The sequence below is a fragment of the Lactuca saligna genome, chromosome 1, assembly GCF_052625555.1.
Source record: "Lactuca saligna cultivar CGN05327 chromosome 1, ASM5262555v1, whole genome shotgun sequence".
In the NCBI taxonomy this organism is placed as follows: Eukaryota; Viridiplantae; Streptophyta; class Magnoliopsida; order Asterales; family Asteraceae; genus Lactuca; species Lactuca saligna.
In genome coordinates, this window is record NC_136417.1 from 68,506,212 (window position 1) to 68,524,882 (window position 18,671).

The 18,671-nt window shown below is 38.3% G+C and overlaps 1 protein-coding gene and 1 non-coding gene across 2 annotated transcripts; both read right to left on the bottom strand.

Annotated features, from left to right (window-relative positions):
* Positions 1-1,126: 1,126 nt before the first annotated feature.
* Positions 1,127-4,569, bottom strand: LOC145039285 (Transducin/WD40 repeat-like superfamily protein). Its single transcript, XM_078987357.1, has 3 exons — positions 2,717-4,569; positions 1,949-2,565; positions 1,127-1,863 (listed from the first exon to the last, which is right to left on the bottom strand). Exons 1-3 carry the CDS (start codon positions 4,394-4,396, stop codon positions 1,308-1,310), a joined length of 2,853 nt encoding a protein of 950 aa, XP_078843483.1. The 5' UTR covers positions 4,397-4,569; the 3' UTR covers positions 1,127-1,307.
* A 13,995-nt stretch (positions 4,570-18,564) lies between these two features.
* LOC145027921 (small nucleolar RNA R71) lies at positions 18,565-18,671 on the bottom strand. Its single transcript, XR_013675683.1, has one exon. It is a non-coding gene; the product is annotated as a small nucleolar RNA R71 (small nucleolar RNA).

The following is an 18,671-nucleotide window of genomic DNA, read 5'->3' on the forward strand; positions in this document are numbered from 1 at the left end:
GGGGAATACCCGAATAAAAAAAGTGGGGATGGGGATCGAGATACCTTAATCCTCGACCCTGGACCTACCCCCGACATATATTAATATATAAAAATAATACATAACATATATTTATAGTATAGTTTATAATACATAAAATTTGATCTAAGTAACCTAACTTGTTAGTAATTACTTGGTTGAAATTATACTTTTTGCTTTTTCTTTTATCTAATTTAAACTCATATATATATATATATATATATATATATATATATATATATATATATATATATATATATATATATATATATATATATTCTCTTTGGTTGATCTATTTTACCTTAAATATCAATCTGATATTTTTTTTCTACTTAATTTTTCATATATGCATTTAAATTTGGTAGAAAATTTATTTATATTTTTTATGAAATTTATGGGCACTTATATATTTTATAAAATCTTTAAACTTATGCTGGTAAAATTGAAATATATAGTTTTTTCTTATGTAAAAGTTTGTATGTTAAAAGAGATAAAGAAATCTCCGTTTCCCCGTTGGGGGTGGGGATGGGGGTTTATTTATATTCCCCGATGGACATGGGGATGGGGATTGAATGAGGATTCGGGGATGGGGAGGGAGATTGGGGTCCCCTGTCTTCCCCACCCCATTGTCATCTGTAATTGGTAGTGAGTAAAATCTGATTTAGTTAAAACCTTATTAAATCAAACTCAACTTCTTTCGTATCCAATAAAAAAAATACCAAAGGCTATAAGACTAAATAAAACCCTTCTAAATGTAGTATTAAACGACCTAAATCTAAAAAAAAATATCAAAGACTATAAGACTAAATGAAACCCTACTAATTGTAGTATTAAACGACCTAAATCTAAATGAGTTAGATCTATCCTCTTACCAAACTTAATAAAATACATATCAAACAATCCATGTTTATAATAGAAAACCCAAGGGATTGAATTCACATGCCATTGATCTTCTAATGTAACTTAAGTTCCTCTTTCAAACGTAGCATTAAGACATATTTTGAAAGAGTTGAACACAACTATTCTTTGGGATGATACAACTAAAGCAATTCATTTACATAAATAATCATGGAGTTCTACTTATATCCAACATTTGGGAAAGACATGCTTAAGAAGATCAACATAACATAACAAAGATCCATAGTATTAATAACATCGAACAAGCGAACTCGATGATACATACTTATAAATTAAAAACATACCATAATTTCCCACATTACAACAAAAAAAATCATAAAAACACATATAACACAAACTCAAAAACCATAAATCATATTCATAAATCATATCTAAGCCAAATACCTCCAAAACGCAGGCCTATCTCTAGATATAACCAAAGCACGTGACCCCAAATAATCAAACGAAGGACAATATAAATTATCCGGCCCAACACTCTCTCTCACCTTCACACCACCACCATAATCACCGCCGCCACCACTCATTAATGGCCGCATTCCATCCTCTTTCAAAGCATCAAATACAAACAACCCTAAACCAGAAACAGCCATGGTGAGACTGGAGTCACCCCAGACTTGTGTTATGGCTTTGTGATGGTGGTGGGCGGTGGAATTGGATTCCGGGAGGTGGTAGGTGGTGAAGAGTTTCTGTTTGCGTATAGAAAAGTGTTGGATTTGGGCGGTGGATGGTGGTTTTCTGGCGGTTGGTGGTGTGGCGGTGGATCCACCGAGGTAGATCGAGTCTCCGCGAGAGAAGATGGAGTGGACGGTGGTTGTGGGTTTTGGAATTTTGATTCCGATTCCAGAAGGGTTGCGAAAGTCTAGGACGTTGATGGAATCGGAAGTGCAGAATACTCCGTCGTTTCCTTCTGCTTCCGATGAACTTACTCTGTATTTCAAAACAATCGTTAGATTTGTGAATTGCAAATTTGCAATGGAGTAATGATGGAATTGGATTTCAGATAAAACATTACCTTTGGCGAACACCTCCACCAAGTTCTGCATCGGTATTATTCACATGAAGTCCCAAAATCTTCTTCCCGTTCAAATTCACAGATACCAAAGGTTCAGCTGTAAGCGACGCCACATCCCACAACCCAACACCACCGACCTCCGCCACCACCACTTTCCCCCTGTTCCGCCATTGCAAAGGACTCGAATTCTCCATTCCAACAACCAAACTCCCCAATTCCCACTTCATAACATCTTCTCCATCACGAATATCAAAAACCCTAACACCTCTCTGATTACTAGCGGTTGAAATCATGAGCGGGCCACACGGCTTATACCACCACTGTCGATTCTCCGGGGGTAAATTGGTCATTTCATGTCGTCGGTTTAGGACGTTGTTGGGTAATGGAGCGAGTGCTGTTCTTGTGGTGGTGGTGGTGTTTCCGTCTTCGAGGTGGAGGGATTTGACTTCTTTGGTGTAGAAATCCCATGAACAGAAACCGGATTCAGGGCTGTTTCCGGCGGATGCAGCCACCACGTATCTCCCGGAACAACCGTCTGCACCTGGTGCGCGAAGTATCCAACAATCTCTCCATAAATTCGGTGAAACTTCAGCTGGTGCCTTGTACACGGATTTTTCCTGAATAACACAAATAATATAAACCAAATCAAGCCAAATATCAAAGAAATCATATGAATTTCACAGCTTTTATAACACTTATCTAACAAATTTGAACCTAATCGAATCAATAACGTGTAGATTAATTCAAAAAGAAAGAGAAGATTAGTACCTCAGAATTGGCAACATCATAGAAGGTGCAAGAACCATCATCATGAGCAAGAAGAACAGATTCTCCTTCAGACACAAACCATCCACCTGTACAAGTCTTGTGCCCAATTTCATTTAACTCATTGTTGAAACTATCATCAACATCATCTTCATATATCATGAGCCCCTTGTTTTCTTGATCATCAGATTCTTCAAATGTTTCATCAGCTGTAAGCATGGACTCAACATTACCCTTTCCACTGTAAAAAGATTCACGTGATTTTTGATTTACAGAGCTGTCTGTTTCTTGAACTTCACATATCTCCAAATTACCCCTAATTGTGACTTTAGATTCACTATTACTTAAAGAATCTGATAACTCGTGTTTAGTTTCACTAATAGCTAAAGCAACCTCGGATTTTAGGGTTTCATGGTTTTTTGTTGTCCTGTCTCTAAGTAACTTATGGTGAGGAAAGAATCTTGCTTCTAGTTCATCAGGATTCAATCCCTTGGATGAACTTTTTGCATCAGTTAACTCCTTGATTGGACTAGTTTTTGTCACAATAACTTGTAGATTATTATCATCACCTTTTTTCTCTGTTTCAACATTAACAACATCACCCATTGCCTTTTCGATACCTGCAACTGTTTCTTGAATGTCAGAAAGCATCACTTTTGATGCATCAGGGTTGTTTAAATCCAGCATTTCCTTTGTTCTTTTGATATCTGAAGCTATCCTCTTCACCTTTTCTTCCAAAAATGCGAGCTTTCCATGGAGTTTACTTGGGTACTTGGCATTTGATCGAGCAGTTAGAGTGTCTTCACTTGTTCCCTTCTCTTTTGAAGCATCTGAAGTACTACCTCTGCTTGATAACTTCCCACCAGAGTCTCTGAAACTTGAACGAACACTGATCTCCTCGTTTTCAGTTGAATTGCTGGACTTTAAACCTACACTGGATTTTGATTTGAACTTCTCAAATAGTTTAACGCTTTCAGAGACTTTCACAAACGAATCTGAGCTAGATTGGGTGTTTGAAATCTCTGGATGTGATGTATTGTTGTCTCTTTGTTTACCACTTTTGGGGGAAACCGCAAAAACCCTAGCATATTGGGGTTTCACTGTAGGTTTCGGGTTTGATTCTTTGCAAATTTCACTGCTTTTCTCCAAACTCGCTATAGAAACTTTTGAAGCCGGAACTCCATTAGCAGAAGTAGATTTAGAATTAGTCTTTTTCGAAGAACCTTTGTTTTGTAGACCAACCCTATCCGAAACCCTAGCAGACCTATCAACGCTAACACTTCTCTCATTTCGATCCACTGAAACCCTAGAAACCCTAGTTTTACGCACATCATTTGTAACCCTAACAAATTCAGATGGACTTTGGCTCCTACCTCTTGGTCGCACAGACGAACTTGTCGACCACCTGGCACGCTGTTCCACGCTATCCTTATCGGCACGAACAATCGGCGGAACAAGCGGTTTCTGGGGCTTCGCTGTAGTCCGGATCCTGGAAGTGGGTCTGCCACTGTTGGCGTTTTCCTTGCCGGTGGTCATATTTACTGAATCTCCACCCCGACAGATGATTCTTTCCGATAACGGAGTTGTGCTTCTGGATGTTTTTGATGGTGGGACAGTGGTGACCTTAGCTCCACCGCCGCCGCCGCTGCTTTCTTTCACCCGGCGCACCGCAGACGATGACATCGAAGATTGAAATCAATTAATCGCAAGTTTTGTTAAGAATTTGAGTGGTTGAGGTATTGACTATTGATAGATCTTGGATTTTGGTTTTGATTAAGGTTTGAGGTTAGGCGGGAAATGAAATTTTTGGGTTTGGGGTTTTGAATTTTTTGAATCAGTCCATTAGCCCATACATATCATTTCCACCAAGACACACAGTTTCGTGTACGTGTGATAATTTTTAATATTTAAATCTTATACATTTCATATTTTATTACACAAAAATCTAGGGTGTTCGGATTAGCATTTTACTCATTTTACAAGATAATTTGATTATCTCGATTTGATATAAAATATAACTAGATTATAATATAAATTAAATAAACATCATATTAATCATATTAATAGATTGGTATTGTTTTAGGTGAAATTTTAATAAAAAAATGTTAGTCAGATTTATTTTGAGTTTTTGATCCTAACTTATTAAATTAAAATATTTATATTAGAGCAATTTGGTGTTTTAATACAATAGTTTTTAACATAAATGATCCACGTGATATTTGTTTTATCATAACTTGATGCGACACATTGATTAAAACATGTTGTGTTTGTGTAGTAGTTTTATGAATTTACTTTGTTCAGTATACAAACCCTCATGTAGGCTCATATGGCATTTTTCATATTAGTCATGTAAAACCAAAATCAACAATAAATTGTTATATGTATCAGCAACGTTAAATTCTGTAAAGAAGTTTGATAAACATTATATATACTATTAATTGTTAAAAACTTGGTGAACAGGAACCTTTGACAATTTGCATTTGTGCCACACTTTTTCCTTCATTTACAACTTTTGCCACACCGCTTAGGAACCTTTGACAATTTATATTTGTGCCACACTTTTTCCTTCTTTTACGACTTTATCCTCTTATCACTTCCTCCCCGCTGCCTTTGACTTCGCCTCTTTCTTCTTATCTCAATTTCCTCCCAGTTTCATTCGGAAAGGCTTCCATGTCTCTTGTGATTTTCGGCGCTACCCTCTTCTACTTCATCTGCTTCGAATCAACCCACCGCCCTTATCTTACTTCTACATCTTCTCTACCTCCGATCGGTGGCTTCCAAGGACGTTGCGAGATAGGTTGAAGCCTCCTCTCCCTTTTTTGCGACATCCAAAGATCGAGTGATAGAGGGGCGAAAAACAGACAACAATGAAACACCACGACCAGTTCACCGTTGAGGTTCTCTCCCCTCTGTTTCTCTATATCAAAAGACAAATCCTTGACGTAGGAGGTGTCGTCGTCATTGGTTTGGAAAATAATAATAAAAAATGAGAAGGGAAGGTATGAGATTTGTCTCCCCTCCCCTCACCTCCCCCTATCATTTTTCTGTTTCGATATAGGTATGGATTTTTTTTTATTCTACAACCTCTTTCGTGTTTAATCAACCCGTAGAATCCAATCGACCCAGGAGGTGGTGAGGTCGGCGGCAATGGTGCTTCTACCAGTCATGTCGTCGTCATCACATGAAGCACTTCGATTAGGGTTTAATTCCCCCCAATTTCACCTCACTTTATCTGTATTTTATCTTTGCTTAATTTCGCTTTTTAGTAAATTACTTTTTCCAATTCAGAAAAGTCAACATACGATGGGCATTATGCGAAATTAAGAAGATTTGAGGGGTTACAGAAGGTAAAAGGTTGATGCTTCAACATGTCTCGATTTCCATCCCCCGTTTTCATTACACTTTGATTTTAGAATAGTTTTGATAAGGTTTGTTCATTGACTTAGTTATCAAACAATTTATTAGTAGAATATGTTTTTGGTTTCTTAATTTTTGGTTGGCAGTTCACAAAATAGTCATGTATTCTACTAATTTTGCTAGCAATAACATCAGTTAAAATTTTGTATTCTGGTTTTAAAACTGACAGAGTAGTTGCTTAAGTTGGTTAATGTGTTGTTATGTTGTTTGTAGCAGAGCTAAATGGCTAATAGGGACTATAAGACGTCCTTTTTACAATAATAAATGACTTTGACATTGCAGTAGCTTTATAATTGCAATAATGAAGGTTATTTTCAAGTAAAACTTTATTCATTGGCCTCTTATGATTAAAATTGAGATATTGAAAACCCATATTGACATATTGTAATGACAACATTCATATAATGAGTGAGGTCTAATGCAAACTTTTGTTATGAATTTAAACAAATAATGTTCTTTCCTCTCTATCGTAATCAATAATCAATTGGAATATCTTTGTGCATAACAAGATGAAGGTTTAGAGAGAGTGCATGATATATGTAATAGTGCTTCCAATCAGATGATCGAACTTATCAACCGACGACCAGATCTGTAAGTAGTTTTATTAGTTTTATTTGACTTTACAGTGTCGGTAGCATCAGTCGTAATCATCGTGACCACAACTCATCGGCAAGGTCACTAATTCATCACCTTCTTGTGATTTTTTTTTTTTTCTTTCAGTTGAGGTCGAATCATGTTTCTTATAGGATATAAAGTTTCATAGTCATTATTTCACTTTGTTTTATGACTCTCTAACATTCAGGCTCTGGAGGCTTTTGCGTCTTGGCTTTGGCTATTTTTTTCTTTTTTATAGGATACTTGTGACTGTGCTTGCTACACATCTATTAGTGTCAACAGCTCTCTCTAGCCTAACTTGTGATGTGCTTGCAGAACATACACCACCTCGTTCCACTTTTTGGTGTTTTGCTATGATTGTTATGATGTTTGATACATTATTTTGTATGACTTGTATCGATGATGTTTTGGTAATACTGGTTTTATTAAATTAAAAATGAAATTTTCGGGACTTATTTTTGGGACCTTGCAAGCAGCCTGAAAGTTTGTCTTTGATTTAGATTTATATCCAGGTGGATAACCATGAAGTTTGTAAAACTTATTAATGGTGTGTCCCTGTAATTTGCAATGACAATAGAAAGTCCTTTCTCTATTTCCATTTTTGTTGTTATTAGTAAATTTACGATGTTGATTTTGATTAGCCTTGGCAAGAAAAGCAACAATTTGTTGAGAATCATTAGAAATAGATTTCTGTTTTTCTTCTTAAGTAAGCAATAAGAAAACACGACTAACATAAGGTAAAAGGTCCATTAGAAGAATTTGACCTCTGATTTGAGAAAATGACTCATTTAATCCCATCAAAAAGTTCATTATGTGCTCGGTTTGAAAGTACTTCTTTATTTCCTGAACTCCATTGCAAGTGCATTTGTTGCAGGTGCGATGAGGACGAAAATTAATGAGTTCTTCAGATAATGACTTTAATTTTGTGAAATAAACTCCAACAGAGTCTTGATTCTAAGATAGATTGAAAAGTTCTCTCCGAATTTGAAAGAAGTGTAGCCATAGCTTTGTTGAAATCGATCTTGCAAATCCTTATAAATGTCAATATCAGTCATTGTGAACATCATACTAATAGATATCTCCTTTGAAACAGAATTCAATATCCATAATGGTATTTTGGGAGTTCTCACGAGGTGCAGTTTCTGGGGCACCTTGTCAACCAGAATGGTATTCTGGTCGATCCGACCAAGGTTGAGGCTGTGATGCAGTGGGAGGTTCCGAGGTCTACATCTGAGATTCAGAGTTTTTTATGTTTGGCGGGTTATTATCAGAGATTCATCCAGGATTTCTCCAATATAGTTGTTCCTTTGACCCAACTGACAAAGAAGACAATTACATTTTGTTGGGGGCCTAAGCAGCAGACAACTTTTGAGACTTTGAGGTAGCGGTTGTGTGAGGCATCGATTATGACCTTGTCAGAGGGTGTTGATGATTTAGTGGTTTATTGTGATGCATCGATCACAGGTTTGGGGGTGGTGTTGATTAAGAGGGATCGCGTAATCGTCTATGCTTCAAGGCAGTTGAAGCCTCATGAGGCGAATTATCCGACACATGATTTGGAGTTGGGGCCCATGATTTTTGCCCTCAAGAATTGGTGGCATTACTTGTATGAGGTACATTGTACTTTTTACACGAATCACAATAGTCTGAGATACTTGATGGATCATTTAAATTTGAATATGAGGCATCATCGATGGTTGGATGTGGTGAAGGATTATGATTACGAGATCCTTTATCACCCGGGGAAGGCCAATGTAGTGGCCGATGGTCTCAGTTACAAGGCGGTCATGGCTTCGATCAGAGATATATGTTTGAGGATGACCATGACTGCTCCATTGTTTGAGCAGATTCGTGAGGCTCGGACTGGGACTATGAAGGAAGAGCATCGGAAGAGCGTATGTATTGTGGTTCGGGTGGCTTCCTTCGATTATGATAGTCGTGGATTGTTGAATTTACACCGACGATTTTGGGTTCCGTATTGGGGAGGTGTATGCTAGATTCTGATGGAGGAGGCCCACAATTCTAGGTTCTTCATTCATCCCGGGGGGGGGGGGGGGATGAAGATGTATAGGGATCTTCATCCTGATTATTGGTAGCCCTACATGAAGCGGGATGTGACATGGTACGTGGAGCGGGGCTTGACTTGCAGGAAAGTCAAGGCTGAGCATCAGCGTCCTCATACAAAGATGCAACTGTTGGAGATTCCCGTATGGAAATGGGAGGATATCACTATGGATTCTATCATGAAGCTACCCAGGATTGCGCACAGAGTGGATTTGATCTGAGTCACCATGGATCGTTTGACCAGGAGTGTGCATTTCATTCCGATTCAGGAGAGTATTTCCACAGCGAAGTTGGCTGAGATTTATATCCAGAAGATTGTGGCACATCATGGGGTGTCGGTATCAATGGTTTCTGATAGAGATGCCCGGTTTACTTCTAGGTTTTGGAAGAGGTTCCATGATGATTTGGGAACTCGAATCCATTTTAGTGAAACTTTTCATCTGTAGAACGATGGTCAGTGTAAGCGAACTATTCAGACTCTCGGGGATATGTTGCGGGCGTGTGTTCTGGATTTCGGTGGGAATTGGGATACGTATTTTCCATTAGCGGAATTTCGTATAACAAAAGTTATCACGTGAGTATCAATCGACCTCTTTTCGAGATGCTCTCTAGGAGGAAGTGCATGACCCCGATTTGTTGGGACGAGGTCGGTTAGCGGGTTATAAGGAGTATTAAGGCGGTACTCAAGACTACCGAGTTGATTAAGTAGGTTTAGAGCAAGATCTTGACAGCTTAGAGCCGACAGAAGATTTATGCCGACAGTCGCCGATTAGACTTAGAGTTCCAGGTGGAAGATATGGTCCTCCTGAAGGTGTCATCCGGTTCAGGAAGCGAGGAAAGCTAGGCCCCAGGTATATTGGTCCCTTTAGGGTTTTGACTCGGGTGGGCCAGGTTGCATATCGCTTAGATCTTCCAGCTGAGCTCAGTCAGATTCATAGCACGTTCCATGTCTCTCAGCTGCGGAAATGCTTAGTGGATGATTCCGCAGTTGTACCTTTGAAGGATATTCAACTGTATGATTGCCTGATTATATTGAGAGACCGGTGGCGATTCTATATCGGAAGAAGTAAACCTTGAGGAATAAGGTTATCGAGTTGGTGGAGGTGCAATGGCAGCACCGCAACGGTTCAGAGTGGCCTTGGGAGCTCAAGGATGAGATGAGGAAGCATTATCCAGAGTTATTCGGGGCATCTAACTTCAAGGACGAAGTCTAATTCAAATGGGGGAGAATTGTAACACTTGAATCCTGGTATATTTCTTTTTTTCCCTTGTTATTAAAAGATTTGCATTTTTGGTCCTTGGGCACTATGTGGGGCGTACCACTTGGTATGCTTAGCGTATAAGTTGTAAAATGAGTATGCGGGGCGTACCACTTGTTATGCTTAGCGTACTAATGCGAGGTTGGGTCGGGACTCTGGACATGTACACGGGGGGTACGTAAGAGATATTGAAACCCTAATTTAGGGTGTTGTACCCTATATAAAGGCCTTAAGTCCTCGTGGTTGGCCTCTTTACCAGCCTCCATTGCCATATAAACTCTAAAATCAACCGTAAACCCTCTTTGGGGTGTTCTTGAGCTATTAAGAAGACTTTGATGCCATTTTTGCTTTTGTGAAGGAAGTAGAGAAGCTTGAAGTTACTTTGCTTGGTGAGAAGGCGTTGGATCCAGAATCATTTTGCATCTTGGCTTGTATATGTTTAAGATCTTTTCATAGTTGTTTTTGTTTGCTTTTGGTCCTTTTTTGGGTTGATGGAAGAGTTAAGTCGTTTTAAGGGCTTGTTCTTTTAGATCTGAGTTTGTATTGAACTCCTTAAGCATAAAGGTGTAAGCTTTATGGGATTTTTGGTTACATGCATGTAATAAGTCACTTATTAAGTCCCTTTTAAGCCTAAGAGTTCCATTTAGCCATGCATGAACGTAAAGTTAGCAACTTTACATGATATTCCAGCTCAAGGAAGTCAACTCTATGTTTTGGGGCTATGTCTTAAAGGATTAAGGACTAAAATCAAATTTTGGCTTAATGGGTGAGTACCTTGGGCATACAAGCAGGTACGATTAGCATACAAGCCCTCAAGTGATTACGTTACACGTACGTATTGGTTACACCCACGTACTTAGTCTGGTGGACTTCAAATGATTGGGCTTTGGTTTTGGGCTATTCTTTGGGCTTGGTGGCTCAGGGCCTTGTTGGGCCACCTGGATGTAAGAGTTTGTAGTAGGAAAAAAAATAGTGAGCCTTAGGGTAAGTCTCATGTAGGGATTTGGGCCCAATTTGGAAAATTGGTCCATATGTGGGCCTTAGATGGTTAATTGGTTTTTGGGATTTTTAGATCGAAAGTTTGGGCCTTAGTCTTGGACCAAATTAGGTAAGGGGTAAAATGGTATTTTTACCCTATGTATGGATTGAAGGATATAGATTTGACTCCAATTGTTAAATGGGTGTTATTTGATATTGGTAGCTCGGGGATTTTTCGGACCAACAACCAGGGATTATCAATGCGATTCAGAAGTGCGAGGTGAGTTCCCTCACCATGTTTAGCGGGTTGAAGGCACCAATGCCTACTCATAATCTGTTATGTTAGAATAGTCATTGTCTGTGTGACACCAGTATGTGTATGTGTTTGTATGCTTACTGGGCAGGGCCCGATGATTATTCTGTATGCTATTACTTGTTATGTAGTATGAATTATATGTGGGTAGGGCCCGTTATGCGAGTTAGGGCGGGGCCCGTTATACTCATTGGATGGGGGCCATTATGCAAGTTAGGGTGGGGCCCGTTATGCTAATTAGTATGGGGCCCTTTATACTCTTTATGTGAGGCCCGTTATTATTTATATGTTTGGTATGCGGTATCTTGGTGAACTCACTAAGCTTTGTGCTTATGGTTTTAAGTTTATGTTTAAGGTACTTCCAGTTCCAAGGGGAAGGGCTCGAGATGATTACAGAGCATACACTACCTTGTTCCACTTTTTGGTGTTTTGCTCTTATTGTTATGATGCTTGATACATTATTTTGTTTGGCTTGTATCAATGATGTGAAATAAAATCCAATAGAGTCGTATTTGAATAAATATTATTACTCGTCAGAAATGGCAAGAAATATTATTTCCCTTCATAGTTTGTACACGCAAGGATTCACATTTTCATTTGATAATAAAATCGGTGCTATTGATGCTTTTTATAATGATGTGTTTTATTTTAAAGCATTACCTTGTGATGGTGTATATAAAATTTTGTCGATTGTAGACAACTTAGGAAATAATGTATTTCATATTGATTCTTCGATTACCTTGGATAAAGCATCCTTGTGGCATTGTTGTCTTGGACATGTCAACAAGAAGCGCATAGGCCAACTCCAAAAGGCTGGAGTTTTGGAATCCTTTGACCTAAAATCATATGATAGTTGCGAGTCTTGTTTTCTTGGAAAAATGATAAAGTCACCCTTCACTGGTACTTGTGAAAGGGGTGAAGGTTTGTTGGACCTCATACACACAGATGTGTGTGGACCCTTTAAAACTGCCACAAGGGATGCTAATCGCTATTATGTGACTTTTACTGATGATTATTGTAGATATGGATATCTACTTAGTCAAACATAAGTCAGAAACCTTTGAAAAGTTCAAAGAGTTTAAGCAGGAAGTGGAGAATCAACTGGGCATGAACATCAAGATGCTCTGATCCGATCGGGGAGGAGAGTATCTTAGTATTGAGTTCCTTGACTATCTTAAGGAATGTTGGATTGTCTCACAATTGACACCTCCTAGGACACCACAGCTGAATGGTGTAGCTGAAAGGCACAATCGAACCTTGTTAGACATGGTTCGTTCCATGATGAGTCGAGCTTCGTTACCAATCTCATTCTGGGGGTATGACTTAGAGACTTCCACCTATATCCTTAATCTAGTCCCTACCAAAAAGGTTACCAAAATACCTCACGAGATGTGGATTGGGAAAGTTTCAAATCTAGACCACATCAAGATTTAGGGTTGCGAGGCTTTCTTGAGGTGTGAGCCTCACGACAAGCTCGAACCTCAAAGTGAAAGGTGTATTTTCATTGGCTACCCACATAAATCCTTTGGTTACCTCTTCTAAAGACCCAGTGAGAATGTGCTCTTTGTGGCAAGGATAGGAGTATTTCGTGAGAGAGAATTTATAAGCCAAGGAGACAGTGGGAGGCAAATTGACCTTGAAGAACTTCAAGAGTTAAGCGGTGAAGGAACCTCAAATACTAGCGACCAACCTGAGGAGGAAACTCCTGTTGAGCCGATAGATGAGTCCGTACCTCCGAGGCATTCCATTAGAGTTAAGAACACACCTGATTTTTATTATGGTTATCACATCACTACTGAAGGTGATAAATTTATCAGTGACAGTACACTGATAGATTTGGATGAACCTAATAATTACAGGGAAGCCATGAGAAGTCCCGAGTCTGCTAAATGGCAGGAGGCTATGGACAGTGAGATTCAGTCCATGTATGGCAATCAAGTTTGGGAATTGGTTGACAATGTACCAGGTCGTAAGACAGTTGGGTGCAAATGGATCTTCAAGAAGAAGACCAACATGGATGGGAAGGTGCACACTTACAAAGCGCGACTGGTGGCGAAGGGCTTTACTCAAACTATGGGAGTTGACTATGATGATACCTTCTCACCAGTAGCAAAGATCAAGTCTATTAGAGTTGTGCTAGCCGTAGCTGCATTTCATGATTATGAAATATGGCACATGGATGTTAAAACCGCTTTCCTTAATGGAAATTTGGCCGAGGTTGTTTACATGAATCAGCAGAGGGTTTTATCGATGCAAAGTACCCTAATAGAGTGTGTAAGCTTGAGAAATCCATATATGGATTGAAATAAGCATCTCGCATATGGAATCTTTGCTTCGATGAGAAAGTCAAAAAGTTTGGTTTTTCGAGGAGCGAGGATGAGTCCGGTGAATATGTTAGGGCTAGTGGGAATATAGTTATTTTTTTGGTACTGTATGTGGATGACATACTACTCATAGGAAATGACATCCCTGTTTTGCACGAGGTTAAGTCCTGTCTTGGGAAGTGTTTCGCTATGAAGGACCTTGGAGAAGCTGCCTATATCCTATGGATAAGGATATTGAAAGACAGGAGTAGAAGACTAATTGGACTTAGTCAGAGTACCTACTTGGATAAAGTGTTGAAGAAGTTTAACTTGGAGAATTCCAAGAAAGGGGAGTTACCGATCTAGCACAATGCCAGACTGAGTAAAACTCAGAGTCCGAGTACAGAGGCTGAGATAGCTGAGATGATTCGATTACCATATGCTTCCGCTGTTGGCTCGATCATGTATGCTATGACTTGTATTCGCTATGATGTGGCCTTTGCTTTGAGCATGGTCAGAAGATATCAGGGAAACCCTGGCAAGGCTCATTGGACTGCGGTAATTTCTGCTCTTAGTCAGACTGGGTCTTTACCCTGAATAGAGGAGCAATTACTTGGAAAAGTTCCAAGCAGGAGACAATAGCTTGTGAATCAGAGTACATAACAGCAAGTGAAGCGGCAAAGGAGGCAATATGGCTGAAGAACTTCATTGGAGACCTTGGAGTTGTACCAGCTATACAGAAGCCTATGGAGATTTTCTGTGACAGAAATAGTGTGGTTGCCTTAGCCAAGGAACCAAGAGATCATGGTAGATCTAGACACATTGACAGAAAATATCACTTCATAAGACACAAGAAAGAAGAATGACTCCTCGTGGCAAAGAGGGTATCGTCAGAAGAGAACCCTGCAGATCCCCTCATGAAGGGACTGACTAGGGTTAGGCATTTGCAACATGCGGGGAGCATCGGGCTGAGAGACAATATTAGTTTGAATAATTAGATAGCTATTTTGAAACTTGTAAATGTAATTGACATTTGATGATTAAATAAAAGTTGTTGTTTATTTATAAGTGAGGTGTTACTATCTTATGTTAATCATTTACTATTGTTTCAATTTTGCATGTTTTGACTTCCAGAATAATTATTTTATTCAAAACTCTCCACAGTCGGTCATACGTTGAAAGTAGGTATTGAATGAAGACTGTCATGAATTTGGCTTGTAAGATTTGTCTAAGGTGCATTAGACATTACAACAGTTGCTGCAACATTCATGAGTGCTCATAAGGTCTGAGTATTGGATTAAACCCAAGCTCACTTGTATCACTCCATGGAATTTATCTCGAGTGATCGTGAGACGGTAATATTATATATATCTTCAAATCTAGAGATGTGAGTTGTTGACTGTGAGTTGGTTATCCATTGATTGTACGAAAATGCATCAGTAACTTGATGTCATAAAACGTGCTTTTGTGCATAACTCAACAAGTAGTTAGTACAAGCATATGAGTCTAAGTTTATCTGTTCCTTCTAGCAATAGAAGCGATATCTAGGCCCCTCGATGATTTGGTTTTGACTTATGTGTCGGGCCCAATCAGAACCTAATTGATGTGTTCAATTTAGTTCTATGTCAAACAAATCAGAGATCGAGAAACAACTGTTGGACAATAAGTACGACATTGTTCCATGTATTTGTCCGACTGATATCTTGAGATCAGATGATTATATGATCACTTATCTAAAATGGTGTTTCATAGTTCAACAGAGTTTTAAAGAGCTACGATTGCTGGTTGGTTCCTGAAGTTATACTTGCAACTATAGTTATCAGACTTAGACTGTTGGATAAGGTGTCTAAGTCTGTAACAATATTTGGTATGAACTTGACCCAACCCGACATGGTCCATTTGGGTTGCACTTCACCTAACAATTTGTATGGATATACCTTTGAGAGTAAGATGTTTATGATCTATTAATATATTATAAGTTATAATATATTAATATGAAATCATATTATTTAATTAGTGTTGATCAAGAACCGATTTTGGAATTAATTTATTGATCAAAAGATGGAATCTTACATATATATGGATTGGGCTAAGATTTATTTAGGATGGGTTAAGAGTATATGGAATTCCATGGATAGTCCATGGAGCTTTTAACCCATGGATCCTAGGTAAATGAAGAGTCATGGGTATTAGGGTTTAACCCTAATCCTCCATACTATATAAAGAGGTCCTTAGTTCTAGAATTGGCACTAGTGTGTGTGAGAAACAAGAGTGGACCGATTTTAGTGGGCATCATATTCTCTCAAGTATTTCCAAATTGTTTTGGGTGATTTGTGACACCACTTGAGGCATCCACACTATTGGTGCTAGGCTCTAAAACTCCAAGCAATCAACTACAAAAGAAAGTTATGTTATTCTACTTAAAGTTTTGTATTACAAGTACCCCATAACGTGCTATCTAGGTTGTAAACCTTGGAAAACAAATTTGCATGTATTTTAGAGAAAAAATAGATCCAAGGTTCCTAAGGTTGCATGTTGATATGTGCATGTTTAGCCCTATATTTAGTATAAATTTTTATCATTTATTAGCTAATTAATTGCATACTATGGACAAAAGGTACTTAATTATGTTTGTATATTTTCAGTCCTAAAGAAGTGCTCGAAAGCAAAAGGAACCAGGAGTAGCTATCGGGAAACTTTGGAATGAACAAAAGAAGAAACGATCAAAAAACACAAAGGACTCGGCGAGTAGGGACGTCTACTCGACGAGTTCCCACGAAGATTCGCGAAGCAAAAGAGTCCTTGACTTGCCGTACACGGGAATTTAATAAGGGACTCGACGAGTCAAGTTGAATCTATAAAAGAAACCCTTCAGATCGATAGACAAGACTTCTAAGAACCCTAGGAAGAGGAGCTGCAATTCAAAGCAAAAAAGGCATCTGGAAGAATGAAGATTCAATCCAATTCAAGTTTTGAAGGATAACTAAGGCATACTTTGATTTCTCTTAGCTAGATTTAGTACTTAAACCATGTTTATGTTATTGAATTTCGTTTTTGAGTTTTCTACTGCTTTAATCATGAGCTAAACTTGCTAGCTTCTGTTTGGGTAAGACAATTTTGAGACTATGGTTTGATTAATGGTAAGATTAAATTTTAATTGGTGATTTTGTTGAATTAAGCTTGTTAAAGATCCTTATGCATTAACCATAACTATTTTATGTTAATAGGAAGACAATTAGGCAGCATGAACATCTCTTAATTGTTTACCTCATGTGATTTATGTGAACACTTTATTATGTACCTAGGATTAGTGAATATGAAACTAGGATTAATTATATAATGGGTAAGTTAATGTGTGAGCTTGTTTGATAAACCAACAACAAGAAGCTAATTGAATTGACAAATTGATTAACCATTACAAGTCTTATTTAACCCAAATAAATAACCTAGAGAATTAATTAATTAAGACAATTGTCCACTACTTGAATTAGTTTATTTTCTAAGGATTAGCATAGCAAATGTGAATCTAATCACCTGAATCGGTAGCCAATAAAAGTTTAATCCATTGCACTATTACCATTAAATCAACCATAGGATCAAGTGAGTCAAACCTGCACAGAAGTCCCTTTAGATATTGAATTTAGTTGGTCTTTACTTGCTTAGTTGTTAGTTAGTTATTTAGTTTAATTGTTAGTAAGTTTCTAGTCTTGTAAAACTAGAGAAAACCCCTCTTTTATTATTTGCTATTTTGTTTTTACATAATTTTAGTAATTAGTTTAATTGTTGTTCCCTAAGTTCGATACCCTGCTTACTAGATCTACACCACCAATTGATAGGTCCACTGTCTTTTGTGTGATTAATTTATAATTTAGAAGTAGGAATAAAACTAGTTGGTTAAACACATATCAAGTTTTTGGCGCCGTTGTTGGGGAACGATTCTAAATTGAAATTGATTAGTATTGTTATTGATACTTTGTGTGAGATTTCTCTTGCACAAAGTTACTGCTTTTAGTAGATTTAGGATTAGAATTTAATTTCAGTCTTTAGCTTTTAGGAAGTTTGTTTAAAAATTTTTGTTGTTTTTGTATTGAACTATCCGAGTCCCATCGGCAAGACTTGATGAGTCCATCGCTGAACAACTATTTCGTTGTAGTTCTTTTATTTTTATTCCTTTTATGCGTTTTTCTTGTTTTGTTCGCAGGCATTACATGACCATAAGATCCGACACACCCCTGGTTCCTCCATTTGAAGACTTAGAATCCGGTTTAAGGAAAAACAAAGACAAGGATGTTGAAAGCTCTAATACACCGACGAATTCACCCTTCAAGAGCTTGAAAACGGTTTTTGGGAAGAAAAAGAACAAGAAGTCAGGAGAGACCAGCAGTCAAAAGAGCAAAGAAAGCAAGTTAGAGAATATTGAAGACAATCCAAAAGAGGCCGAATTCGATTACGTCTCCGAATCCGAAACCGAAGAAGAGAGCGAATTTGAAGGTGAACTAGCTAACCCCATGGATAACATCGATGAAGTTCCCATGGGGGAATGGAAGAAGAGAATACATGACGATACCAGCCGGGGACTTGTGCAATCCACAATTCCTGCAACTGCCACCTTTGAGCTTAAAGGTCTCATACTTGCTCAACTAAAGGAGATTCCCTTCTACGAAAAGATCACGAAGATGCCTATAAACACTTGGATGAGGTCAATGATGTAGCTGATTATTTTAATGTTCCAAATGTGCCTCGCGAGACCCAGCTGCTTCGTATGATTCTAGTTACATTCAAAGGTGTTGCAAAGGATTGGCTCAAATCATTACCTACAGGATCTATCACTACATGGTCTAAAATGAAGGAAGAGTTCATTGATCAATTCCCCCCCCCCCCCCCACCCCCTCAAAGATAGCCAAATTGAAGAAACCCATTGCCAATTTTGAACAACAAGCTGGGGAATCCTTATACGAGGCATAGGAGAGATACAAGGGCTTACTAAGGAATTGCCCACATCACGATCT